We start from the raw sequence: 13,803 nt of genomic DNA on the forward strand, positions 1-13,803 counted from the left end.
ATTATATTTCCTACTACAACAACGCAAAGAAAAACGTGCTTCTGCCAACTACCTTGTGACAAATCAAAACTGGAAGGTGGTAAATATGTTACAATTGGTATGTTTTACTTCATTTATACCTCAAGATTTGGTACCATCAGGATTACCACCTAGTGTGTTAGGGATACCACTAGGACTTGAACTCTAATGGGTTAGGGATACACTGTCGTCCAAACTATACAACCACATGTTGGTTGTATGTATGTCGTGTGTTAATTTGCTACCAATCACTAGTTGTGTGAAGCCTGGAAAATTCCCTAGGGTTCATGCGGGCCACGTGCGTACCTGGTGGTTCTGTTGACTGGTGCCTGATATCACTGTGCCTACGTATCGCCAACCAGCATTGACTCACCCACCCTAAAAGAAAACTGGGTCGGATTGATTGTTGATAGTATGAAAATCGGAAAGGAGCAGCTTCGTTCTTTCTTCCTGCGTCAAACTGCATGCGCACGTACACTACGGTCGCTATCCTGTCCTATGCACATAGCACAACGTCCAGCGCGACTGCGTAGGAGTGTTCTCACATGTAGCACTGCCGGTCTTTGTTGCGTGGTGCTCGCTGCGTCCATCCTCTGCGTTCAAATAATTGTTTCACGTACGGTAGCTATCGCTCACGACGACTTACCATCGATCTTTCTTTATGTGCACGTACGCTATGATATAATCCTATGTAATGAGGGACTTCTATTTAGCTGATCCAAGAGCGAGCACAACGCAGCGCCAAGAGAGAGAGAGAGAGAGGATGGGCACCGACGCCTCCGTCCATCAGCAGGAGCCATGGTTCGTCTTGCTGGCCATCCTCGGCGCACTCTACGTCGCCGCCTTCGTGTACCGCCTCCTGTATGTCTCCGGCCTCACGCTCTGCCTGCGCCGCGCCAAGGACCTCCGCGGCCACTACGGGGCATGGGCTGTGGTCACCGGCCCAACGTCCAGCATTGGCCGCTCGATGGCCCTGGAGCTCGCGCGGCGCCGTCTCAACCTCGTTCTTGTGGGCCGCGACCCCACCGCGCTCCAGGACATCTCCAAGACCGCCTCGGAGACCCACGGCGTGCTCACAAAGACCGTGCAGTTCGACCTCTCCCTCGTCTCCACTCGTCAAGGTGAAGCACCAGTCACCACACAGACACACACACACACACCCACAGCACGTACGTGCTGATGTATCGTGTTTTGCCAGGGGAGGAGGCGATGGGGCGGCTCCGGGAGGCCGTGGAGGGGCTGGAGGTCGGGGTGCTGGTGAACAACGCCGGCTTGGCAACACCGCACGCAGCATACCTGCACGAGGTCGACGTGGAGGCGTGGGTCAAGATGATACGGGTGAACCTGTGGGCTGTGACTGAGGTGACGGCGGCCGTGCTGCCCGGGATGGTGGAGCGAGGGAGGGGCGCCGTCATCAACATCGGCTCCGGCTCCACGGAGGCGCTACCCTCCTATCCCCTCTACTCCGTCTACGCCGCCACCAAGCGGTACGTGTCGTGTTACACGAACACACACTGAGACTGTGAGATTGACTTTTCTTTTTCATATATACATGCGGATTTTGGAGCAGGTACGTTGCTCAGTTCTCCAGGAGCATATGCATTGAGTACAGGGGCAAAGGAATCGATGTCCAGTGTCAGGTAAAGTACATCTGCAACCGTGCGGACAAACCATAACTTTGATGGCTTTGCTTTTTCTCTATTTCTCAAGTGTGCCTGAAATTTTGCTGTCTCTCGGTCACTTTTTTTTTCTTCCTCCCCTCTTGGCCGGACCACGCCGAAGAACTAGCCACAACATCTATCTTAGGGTGAAGCCATGGCCCCATTATCCATATTTGGAGGAAGGCACAACCCGATTATCTATCTTAGGGGTGGGGATGCAGGGGATCGCCCGAGGTTTTAATCGGTGGTGTCGGACTTAGAGGGATGGCCAGGGCTGTGGGAAAGGTTGAGGGGAAGGCGAGGCGGTGCGCGGTAGTGCGGGGCATGCGGGCCGTTGATGGATCAGATGATGCCTTGAGGAAGAAGACAAATGATAGGAAGAAGATGACCTGTTAGCGGTTGGATGCGGATCGGAAAGACCGAAAAAAAATGACTGATACGAATAGTTTTTTCAGGCAGCATTTAGACTGGGATGCAATTCTTGTGCCAGAGAAACCATAGAAATCACACTCATATGCCATTAATTTTTCCGGTGCAGGCCCCATTGTATGTGGACACAAAGATGGTGACGAACATGGTGAACCGGGAAGGCCTCTTCTCATGGCTGACCATGCCGACGTCGGATGCCTACGCCAATGCAGCTACGTGCTGGATCGGGCACCGCAGCCCGATCTGCATGCCCAACCTGAGCCACCGGCTCCAGTGGTGCCTCATCCACTTTATCCCAGACCGCTTCATCGTGGCGCACCGCCTCCGCGAGACTCTTCGGCAGCGGGCTGTCTTCCAACGGCTGAGGGCATCAGCTGAGGGTTGGAATCGTCGCATGCCATCAGCGGCTGCCTCAACCGCCAGTGAAGTTAGCTAATTTGCACGAACTATGTCTTGGTACTGCAAAATTTGTGGGGCTTGGCCGGCAATCTGCATGACAAAGAAAATAATGATGTTTAGCTTTGTGGGACATTGGAAAAAGATGGGAAAGAAAATGAAGTAATATGGGTCATATTCTCTCCGTAACAAATTATAAGACGCATTTGAGATTTCCTGGTCTGTGCTACCCCTGTACCTCGTGATCTCAACTTGAAAATCAAATTTGTCACAATCCCAGCTTCTTCCTCCCGACGCCTTGCACCTCGCCATGCCGCTGCACCAGCGCGTCTTCCTCAGGCCCAGCGTGTCGCCACCCCAGACCAGCACATCTTCCTCAAGCACCTTCGCCGAGCGCGCCTCAGCGTCCAGTTGGAGATTAGATTATTTGCCCCATTATATTTGGGCCTTAGATGATTTGCCCCACTTTACATAGAAGTATATCATTTGCCCCACTTTTCATTTTTCTTTTGATAATTTTCCCTATTCAACTATTATAATCATTGCCGAATTTCTATCCTTTTTTTCTCCATGCGAAAAGACACAATTGCCCTGTGGCTAATTTACAATTTGGTATTGTACACATCTTTTGGGTTTACAAGGTTATATCCAAGCGAAGCAACTAATTAACAAGGAACTAAATGTATCTACTTTCTGTACATGGCTTTACCGAACGGAACCAACTATATAACTAAGATATCATAGATTGCTTATGTTGCTTGCGTCGTCACGTTCATGCACAGTGGAGTGGCGGATCCACCGCCAGCAACCAAGCCATCAACTCCGTTGACCCCCGGACAGCGAGGCTTCACACAGGTGGCTGCTAAGACGATTCCACAAACTGCCGGACAGGGAAGCGACTCTTCCGTCTGTGGGTCACCACAATCTTCCCCAGATTGATCAGTATTTGATCTCCCCTCCCTCCCACCCCACCCCAAACACACACAGTGCCACACGGGTCCAGGTTTCAAACTCTCGGCATGCTTCCACGCTAGGCAGCTCATGACGCTGCTACACTAGTACAGTAAACCCCCTCAACTGCAAGACAATGATGGACACATAATTATCAGTAGTATAAAGTTCTAAAATTATCAAAATCCTTAAACCATTGGATGAATAATTCTAGAAAGAGGAAGTAGAGGATCATATGTTGCCTTGAAGAAGGTGGTGGTGGTGGTAGCAAACTTATGCTTTATACAAGAAAGGAATTCCAAACATGATGTTCACCCATCTCGTCGGCAGCACTAACGCAGGATCGCACGCCTTGGGCACCGACGTCCGCTTAGTCTCCCTCCTTGGTACCCGCCACGACATCCTGTGCACCGTGCTCCACCACAACGGCTATGCTTCCAGGTGCGCCACCCTGCGCCTACCTAAGGACTTTGCAGAGAACAACAACAGCGCGCGCATCCTCATAGCCTGCATCGAGCTCACCGTCACCGCCTTCCACTCGCCCGACGAGGCAGACACCTTAAACACCCTCATTCCCCAGGGGTTGTTCGGTAACGGTGCTGGCACCTCCATCGTGGGCGGCGACCCAGACATCCAGGAGCATACGCTGTTTGAGATGGTCTCGGCCTTGCAATACGTGATACCAGACACTGAGCACATGCTCACCATTCAACTCGGGAGCGGGGGCATCGGCGGGACCATCGTCATCGCCGGGGGCATTGTTGAGATGTGCCTACAAGATGCGTTCGGCGACCACCTAACCGTCATCGGAGGCTTCGTCGAATGGAACAACCTCTCCTGGGCGGTGCATCCCGGCAGTAGTGCGATGGTGGACAACATCGCCAAGGCGCCCCGGTTGGCCCCGGGGAAGCTAGCTGCAAGCAGAACCGTGGTGAGAGAGTATGGTAACATGCTTGGCGCCACGGTGATCTTCGTGCTCGATGAGGACAGGCACCAAAGAATTGATCGTGACGGAAGGGAGCTGGCGCTGATGAAGACTCGGGGGTGATGATGGGATTTGGGCCGGGGTTCACTGCGGGGACGATGCTGCTGCACGCTGCCACCTAGGTAATTTGAAAGAAGGAACGGAAAACTCATGACTTATATATTCAATAAGTACATGCAATGCAACCTTTAATATTTCCATATCCACATATCACGTATATGTAAGTACGTGTAAGAGATGTGAACATGTGATACGAGAGTGGTGAGGTCACGTAAGAGTGATCTACAATATATGGTTATAAATATAATTTTAGATACTTGTAAGTTGCTTGAATTATAAATTTGGGTCAGTCGGGTTTTTTTAGGGGGTGTTACCATGCTTTTATTCAATGGAACCTAAAAGTGGCAAGTACATGAAATCTGGGGGGTGTATCATCCATAAATGGCGGCCCGAATCTATTGTTACAGAGGATTTGGCTAACTCATGAGCTTCCCAAACATGTTCTCTCTTCTCATGCAAGATATGAACTTCCTCAAAATCGGTCATCAGCTCCCGAATATCTTGAAGAATTAGGCAGCACCTTCCCAAGTACTCGGACTTGAGGTTGTTCACCACCGTTAAGCAATCTGTAGCAATATTTATGTGTTTCAGATGAAGATCATGCTCCAAATGTAGCGCCTCTCTCACAGCCATAGCTTCTAGTATCTCTGGTTGTATCATATCGTGCATTACCACTGAAGATGCACCACTATAAACTCTAGTATGGTCACGGCATACCACAGAACATAAGCCCTTGTCTACATGCCTTCCCACAGCCGCATCTACATTCATCTTCATACATCCTTTGAGAGGAGTTTTCCATGCTCCACTTGCCACTCGCTTCCCTGCAGTTGAGGAGTTGGATATCCCCCTTTGCTTGTGATTAGTAGGGATCAAAGATAGATCTTTCAAGTATTTTTCCACAAAACTGAAAGTGCTCAAAGGTGAACGAAATTCTTGTTCGTGTATTGCTTTTCGCCGAGCCCACCAGATTGCCCATAGGGTAACTAACACTTTAACGGATTCCTCTCCTTTTAGAGTATTCGGTAGCTCCATCAGCCAGGCACGAGCATCATTCGACCTGACCCCTATAAGATGTTCAACAAGCTCCGCATCGACTAGTGCCCAGACGCATTTGGCCATGTTGCAGTCTATCAGCGCAAGTCGCCAATTATCCTCTGCATTATTACAAATTTGGCACACACTCAAGTCTGCCATGCAAAGTTTCTGACTTTTCACGGGACCTTGATTCGCCATAGCTTCTTCCAACTGTTCTGTTTCTGCGACTGTATTTGATGAGGATGAACTGCCTTCTAACCAGTCTTCCCGCCTTCCCTTTGTGTCAGTGAGCATCCGATATGCCGACCGTACCGAAAAAACCGTTGCACTCATAATGCCATGCTGAATGGTTCTGCATATTACGCGAGCTCAAAGGAATATTGAGGATAATATGAGCATCAGGAGGTTGGAAATGTTGTATCACTTTTTCTCTGTTCCATGACATGGTGTGACTATCGATATAGCTGAAACCCACTCTGGAGGATCAATGGTTCTTGGATGGAGGGTTCGCAACATAAAATCACACGGGAGCCAGCAGTCCTCCCACGACCGGATCGACTCGTTGTAGCCCACCCGTTTAATCAAGCCTTTCTTGAGAACTGAGATACCTGCGCACATCGCCCTCCAAACTTGTGAAGGTGATTTCCTAACTCAGCTTACATTGCATCCACCTATGGAAAGTAAAGGGCCTTTAGAATTCTTGCACTCAGAAGTTGGATCTTGGACAAGTCTCCACACTTGCTTAGACAACATGGCCAGATTAAATAATTCTGTATCCCTAAGGCCCAAGCCACCTTGGTATTTAGGCATTATGAGAACCTCCCATGACACCCGAGCCACCTTTCTTTCACCATTCATACTGCCCCAAAAGAATTTTCTCAAGATTTTATCAATTTGTTGGCATAAACCTCTCGGAAGAATAAAACATGACATGGAGAAGTTAGGAACTGCATAGGCTACTAACTTCATTAGTATTACCATTCCTGAAGATACCATGCACTTCTCAATCCATCCCTTCACCTTGTTCCACAATTTGTCTTTAATATATTTAAATGTCCTGTTCTTTGGTTTCCCAACATCATATGGTAGTCCCAAATACCTCTTGGATGGAGATTCATTTGGTACATTCAAAATTCCTTTTATCAATTCTCTCCTAGCATTCAGGCAACCCTTACTGAAGAAGATACTTGATTTTCCAAGGTTAACCTTCCGTCCCGAAGCATCAAAGTAACTCTGAATAATGTTCATTACTTTATGGGCTCCATCCTCATTTGCCTTCAACATCAAGAGACAATCATCAGCAAATAATAAGTGATTTACCGGCGGTGCTGTAGGGACTACAATCACACCACTAACATTGTCATCTATACCGTTAGCCTTCAGCAAACACAAGAGAACCTCCGCTGCCAGCAGAAAAAGATAAGGTGATATAGGGTCTCCTTGCCATAAGCCTCTCGAATGGTGGAATTCTTTGAGCTTGCTTCCATTCATGAGCACTGTAAAGGAGACAGTAGAAATACACTGCACAATTTTTGTCACCCAGGCTTGGTGAAAATCTAATTTTAACCTCACAACTTCAAGATAGCTCCACTCAACCCGGTCATAGGCCTTCATCATATCCACTTTCAGAGCACAAAAATGATTATTCTTGCTTCTCGTCCTTTTCATATGCTGCTATAATATTGTCAGTGATAAGTCTACTTGGCACAAATGCAGACTATTTGGGCAAAATTATCTCCGGTAAAATCGTATTCAACCAATTTGCATAAACTTTGGATGTAATATTAACACTAGTAGAAAACAGGGCTTTTGTTCAGGCTGGGCCAGCCCATTAGTCCCGGTTCAGTCAAGAACCGGGACCCATGGGGGCATAGGTCCTGGGTCATGAGGTCAGGGGGGCGGCCGGGCCATCGTGGGGCATTGGTCCCGGTTTGTCTGGCCCCTATGGTCCCGGTTCCAGGCATGAACCGGGACCAATGTGCCTCGCTCCTGGCCCATCACCATTGGTCCCGGTTGGTGGCATTGAACCGGGACCTAAGGGTGTCCTTTAGTCCCGGTTCCAACCACGAACCAGGACCAATGAGTTGCCTATATATACCCCCTCGCCCGCGAGCAGAGCACTCCACTGCTCTGTTTTTCTGGTCGGCCGTTGGAGAGCTTTGTGGTGCTCTAGCTCACATCCTATGCACATAAGGTGTTCGATGAAATGCCTGAGCCACACTTAAGCTTTCTCCTCTCGAAGCTCCTTGTCCAAGCTCCATTTTCCTCGAGATTTCTCTAGGTTTGGTGGTTCGTCTTGTCCCGTCCCTGTCCTCACCGCCGTTGATCACCCGCGCCGATCTCGTCGCCCGCACCACCGTGGTGAGCCTCTTGATCTTATCTTCTTTCTGAAAAAAGTTCTTACTTGTATGATTTAGATAGATACTTGAGTAGTTTTCTTACTTATTATTGTTTGTTATTTCATAGTGCGGTGGTTTTGGTATCCACCTCCGTCGGCCCTCGTCCTGTCTACGATTCAGATGTGGTATATACATTTTCTTTTATAACTATTAGTTTCATTTAGTGTTTATGACAATTATGCCGAGCAACGTGACATAGATTTTTTTATCTAGGAGTTATGTGAACCGGAAATTTCAACCGACCCTATTATCGAGAGGTTAAATTTAGTTGAAGAAGAAAACAATTACTTGAAGGCCTTACTTCCGCGGTAGATCCAGGTTCTAAATACAACACCTTTTGATCTTTCTCTTTCAAAATTTTGCAATATTATTTGGAATGATAGAAATATTTGATATTTTTAGTAACTGAACTTTTTTTTGAAACCTCATAATATGATATCATCATCCTAATAAGTAGTAGTACTAGTATTACAATTATTACATCATTATTACTATTATTATTATCATCATTGAATGATTCATCCCCTTATAAAAAAGACATGTTCATCCCCCAAAGCACTAAGAGCCAAAACACCTTGTTCATGTCATCATAACTAACCAGCTAGCTAGACATCCCCTAGGTGGGGGGGGGGATGAGAATGACTACCACACTTCATGAAGAACTCTACCGAAGTGATTTTCTCGTCATCATCAGTGATGCTAGTCTTGTCTTTTCTTTCACACTTACTGTCACCATCATGGTTTGAGATCTTCAAGAGCACCGCATCACCGTGGACTATGGCGTTTAAACTTCAACAACAATTGTTTGCATAGTAGATGTTGTTTCTTACCACATCACCGCGCCTGTTAGTTGGCACGTGCACCGATTTGGAAAATGTATGCCCCAAAAACAAGGCGTGGTCGCCTAAGCTCGTTACGTCCTCCCATTGATCCTTGTAGTAACACGTTGTCGTCCCACTTTTCATGTTTTCATGTTGTCAAAAAGGTTGTACACCTTGAAGAAAGGCTCACGGTCGCCCCACCACCAGGTCACCATCGCTATTGCAAGCTTGTCGTGCAAATCAACTATGTAAATGGAATACTCTTTGCAAGAGTTTCTCAATCCAGCACGGCAAACCATTTGCAATGCTACTTGGGTGTCTCTGATGACCATTGGAGAGGGGAAAAGTCTAAAAAAAACTTGAACTTATAGTCGAAAGCTAGATCAAAACCCGAACTTCTAATCCCTGAAATCAGCACACCGAACTCTGTGATCCCGATCTATTTTGAACCTTAGCATGTTTTCAATGGGATTGTTGGCAGGTCTGGGCTGCAGCCCGACGCGACTGGGCCAGCCCACCAGCCGAAGCGTGTTTTTATTTTTCGTAAAAGGCGATTTAAAAGATTTAACCCAAAAAATGAGACTCAAGGAAATCGAACTTGGGTGCTGGTGTTTCAAAACTCTCCCGCTAGCCAACCTAACCAACGACAATTAGTTGAAAACGAGAAGCACGAAACTATTTAATCACATACCACAACATGCTTTTTTTCAAAAAGTGTTCACACTTTAAAAAATGTTCAGGTTTAAAAAATAATCATTTTCAAAATTTCTTTGTGTTTGAAAAAAAGTTCGTTCCAATTTTTTTGACAATTTTCAAGAAAAAGTTTCAAAAGAAAATTAAAATATATTTTGAAACGTACACATTTTTATATAAAAATGGGAACAAATTTTAAAACCTCAAAAAAATCAAAGTGCGAGCACTTTCTATTTTGCTAAAAATGGGAACAAATTTCAAATATTTGTTCAGGTTTCAAACTTGTGCGCAATTTAAACTTGCTGCGGGATGGGTGCCACGCGTGTACATCAAGTCATCGATTGCAATTTTTTGTTCGTACCTTACTATGCTGGCTACTTGGTTCAATATGTCAATGCGGATCAACCAGTGCACTTAAGAAATGTATGGAGAAAGTTTAAATCAATGACAATTTTATGGATGGAAAAAGCTCAAGACTTCTGAAGCTAAGCTTAGGCATACGAAGATGATAAATGTGTTATCAAAGAAGGAAAAAAAATGATTTTTTATGTTGTTTCTGTTGGAGTGACTTAGTTAGTGTGCTAGTGGGTTTAATATATGGAACAACGTTTTGTAAGAAGTCGGTGCACTTAAGGCCGCTGATGCTAAGCTTAGATTTAACACAATGAGAAATGTGGTACTAATGAGGAAAAAAAATGATTGTTCCATGCCGTGTCTATTGGAATGAGATTTGTTAATGTGCTAGTGGGTTTAATATGTGGAACCATGTTTAGTAAGAATGTAATTTAAAATATCATCCGGTGGCTTTCATACATACTCATTGCCTATCTATGTGGAGGTACATGACAACTAAAGCTACGGAATTAATGTTTTCCATGCACGTGCTTCATACTGTATAGATCCTTTTATGTGGTACTATTCTCTCTCAGATAAATTATCATCCTCCTCTATATGAGTTACCAAGATTAAGTATGAAATTAATGAAAGCTCACATACCATGGGTATGTACCGAGAAAACGACAAAGTTATGTCAATTCTCTAATGAATTAACCTATCTGCCAAAAGAATTGACCCACCCCGGGAGGTTGGAATCATGCTTGCCTTCACGGACATGCACAAACCATCACCTTTGGGGGTTATTTTTGCACATATTACTTATCCATAGTGTTTGTTATAGAGAACACCGACTATTTGGTGCAACCAGTTGCAAACAGGTCTAATTCATCGCTTAGCTTAGTTGAAATAATTTCTGACATGTGTGCTCCATAATTGACCATACTCAAATATCCTTAAATTCATAGAAGAATAGTTGTTCATAAAAAAATTAGGCATTTTTTGTGTGGATGCATTTTAGGCTACTAGTAAGGTACGCATGCATTCCACGTAGGATCTTAGATAACCAAAGTATTAATGAATATCAACATACCAAATCATAATAGGTAAACATACCAGTTTGAGTTATATATGAATAACACAGATGTAGATTTAATTATCGTAGTTCACCCCAATGAAAATCAAATTGTATATACAAAATATTCAAAGTTGTATGGTATATAATACTACGCAGCTTATATTAATATATCCAAAAAAAATGTCTCAAGTATCTCAGTAGCTAGTATGACATCTCTAAAGAGAAATGAAACTTATGAACATCTTTTCATAGTCTTGAATACAATCGTAAAGAAAAAGTGAATGAAAATTCTTCTAGAGGACAAAAAAAAATTTGGCACTAACGTATGGAAGATTCCAGAAGAAATGAGAAGGACTATGATGTGATCTTTGTGAATTGTAGATCATGAACTAAAAAAGTAATGACAATTCATTTGGAATACAAAAGTTTGGATTTAATGTATGGAAAATTCGAGGGCAAAGAAGAAGTGCTTCTGTTTTCAAGTTTGTGCATATTGTGCATTGCAAACCATAAAGTACAAAATAATAGTAACTTATTTAGAATTTTTTTTGACAAATTAAAGTTTTTGAGATTCTGTAACAAAGAAAAACTGCTATTTAGGTTTGCTCATTCTGTTGGCTCAACATAGAACCTTCTAGTTAGTACATGTGGCAGAATCTGATGGGCTGAAGATGATATCGTACGACCAATAGTGCTTGGATTCCTGACCTTTGTACCATTAGATTGGCTTCATCCTTTGACCAATATTCCAAGTTATTCATACAACTATATACTGATATATTAGATAACAAACTTATTGTTAATAAACAATCCATCTTTGCTTGAAACCTGTGATTGGTTTCTTTTTACAAAAATAAAAACTCATGTTGCACTAAAATAAATATTGGAAATATATATTCGTCAAAATAATATGAATTGTTACGATCGCTGTTATCATGGTTTAATAGCCTATTATTCATGAAATACCAACGCCTATATGATTGTGCTACATTATCCGAGGTCAAATCCATCTATAAATTTCATTACAAAACGTCAAATATTGTTTTTGGCACATTTTAAGTAATATTTGTATTTTGTCAAAAGTATATCAGTTAAACCTTAACAAGCATCAACGAAGAGTGTCATTTTTGGACATGCAACAAGTTTTGTTTAATTTTGGTGTTTATTCAGCCTTTGTCCGCACGCCACATAATTTCACAATTTTTTAGTAAACTTCAATCATTCACAAAAAATAAAATTGTTGTAGTGCTGCTTAAAAATGTATCCACGGGAAAATTCCTAATTTTGAGTGAACAATTATTTTGCCAATATTTAAGTGTGTTTTAACATTCGTGGGACCCATGATTCATGAATCCCATCTGCCATGCTAAACATTAGATCAGACCCGATTGCAACTTATTACATCAATAGTTGTTCTTCACTGCAACAAAGAGTTGTAAATGTCACAACGAGAGACTCGGCAGGCAGGTAAATATATATTCATACTCACGCTGCTGCACTGCAGCTAGAGTTAATTCAACGCAAATAACTCGTCATGGCAGGCATTAACCATGCACGGATCATCGAGCCTACTACAATAGTACAGTCTACAGATAGGTGTAAGACGTTTTTTAACACGACACTAGAGTCAAAAAACATCTTACATTATGGTACCAAGCTAGCTAGGTCGATCTGTAGCCTTGCCCGCTCGCTTGATTGATCACACATGGGCCGGCGCGTCCAGCTTGTCGAAGCAGGGCACGTCCGCGGCGGAGTCGCCCACGACGATGGTGATGGTCACCGGCCAGCAGTAGTACGTGGTGAGGACGCTGGTGGTGGCCATCGCCGTGTGGGTGGACAAGACCCCGCTCAGCTCCATCTCCGCGCCGGATACGCCGCGCCCCTCGTAGAGGGGGCGCACGTACCGCATCGTCAGGTCCTCCCCCGGCTCCAGCCCGGCCACCGCGGTCGCCTCGTGCGCCATACGCTGCGCCACGTCGATGCGCTGCGGCAGGTCGAACTCGGTGATCCTCGCAGCAGGTCCCGCAGACGCGTCCGTGAGCCGGACGGTGACGTTGGCGTAAACAATGGTGGCGCGCCCGCCGGGGTTGTTGGCCTTCAGGACGACCCTGAAGACCACGACGTTGCGCGGCGGCGGCAGCGACGGGATGTAGTCGACAGCCACACGGCCGCCGGCGAGCTTCAGCTGGAGCTTCTCGGGGCGGAGCATCACCACCACCGCCCGAGCGATCACTCCCACGGCCACCAGGGTGACCACGCACGCTAACGTGCACCGCACCGCATATAGCCACCGGAACCTCCTCCACCAGCTCGTCGTCTTGCTCCCCTGGTCGGCCATCCGATCTAGATGTTTTTTATTGTCGGGGAAACGTGTACTGGCTAATGAGCTAGATATGGATCTTGTGTTCGTGGATGATAGAGAGATCCACTTCCGGTATCTATTTATAGAAACTTAGAAGTAGAATACACTACCAGCAAGTTCCTTGGGCCAACTCCAATGCGGCAACCCATTTTATCTGTCCGCGTCCACTAGTTTAAGTCTAAATGGACAAAAATCATGGCCAACGCGCCGACGCAAACGAATGGGTCAGCTCCAACGCGCCGACCCATTTTGTCCACTGAGTCCTCCCAGGCCTGCCCGCCTATGGTACACAGACCATTCTCCCTCCCAAATAGCACCAGCCCTCTTCGCCAGTGCCGCCGCCCACTTCCAGCTTCTGCACATCGCTCCCCCCTGCCATCGCGTCCACTGACAGCCCCATCGTTGGCCGCATCCATCACTGCCTAGATCTGCCATCATTGTAGCCGCGACATCCACGGCCTGCCTACTCCTCGGCCACCGCCGAAGAGCGTGGGGGTTCGACATCCGTACTGCCTCCATCTCCATGGACGGGCCAAGGAGGGCTCCATTCACCGGTCGCGACTCGTCAACACCCCACCC

The 13,803-nt window shown here is 45.7% G+C and overlaps 2 protein-coding genes and 1 pseudogene across 2 annotated transcripts; 2 read left to right on the forward strand and 1 right to left on the reverse strand.

Annotated features, from left to right (window-relative positions):
• The first annotated feature begins 726 nt into the window (after positions 1-726).
• On the forward strand, positions 727-2,719 carry LOC123083321 (very-long-chain 3-oxoacyl-CoA reductase-like protein At1g24470). The gene is made up of 4 exons (XM_044505388.1): positions 727-1,139; positions 1,217-1,505; positions 1,589-1,658; positions 2,218-2,719. Exons 1-4 carry the CDS (start codon positions 782-784, stop codon positions 2,542-2,544), a joined length of 1,044 nt encoding a protein of 347 aa, XP_044361323.1. The 5' UTR covers positions 727-781; the 3' UTR covers positions 2,545-2,719.
• Positions 2,720-3,759: 1,040 nt separating this feature from the next.
• LOC123084371 (bisdemethoxycurcumin synthase-like) lies at positions 3,760-4,562 on the forward strand (annotated as a pseudogene).
• Positions 4,563-12,309: 7,747 nt separating this feature from the next.
• On the reverse strand, positions 12,310-13,260 carry LOC123083322 (uncharacterized). The gene has a single exon (XM_044505389.1). It carries the CDS (start codon positions 13,198-13,200, stop codon positions 12,562-12,564), a length of 639 nt encoding a protein of 212 aa, XP_044361324.1. The 5' UTR covers positions 13,201-13,260; the 3' UTR covers positions 12,310-12,561.
• Positions 13,261-13,803: the final 543 nt, after the last annotated feature.

This window comes from Triticum aestivum, chromosome 4A, assembly GCF_018294505.1.
Source record: "Triticum aestivum cultivar Chinese Spring chromosome 4A, IWGSC CS RefSeq v2.1, whole genome shotgun sequence".
In the NCBI taxonomy this organism is placed as follows: domain Eukaryota; kingdom Viridiplantae; phylum Streptophyta; class Magnoliopsida; order Poales; family Poaceae; genus Triticum; species Triticum aestivum.

Coding starts and splice junctions, on each gene's coding strand:
- LOC123083321 (XM_044505388.1), top strand. CDS start 782: ATGGGCACCGACGCCTCCGTCCATCAGCAGGAGCCATGGTTCGTCTTG. Junction 1,140..1,216: donor CCTCGTCTCCACTCGTCAAG/GTGAAGCACCAG, acceptor GTGTTTTGCCAG/GGGAGGAGGCGATGGGGCGG. Junction 1,659..2,217: donor GAATCGATGTCCAGTGTCAG/GTAAAGTACATC, acceptor TTTCCGGTGCAG/GCCCCATTGTATGTGGACAC.
- LOC123083322 (XM_044505389.1), bottom strand. CDS start 13,200: ATGGCCGACCAGGGGAGCAAGACGACGAGCTGGTGGAGGAGGTTCCGG.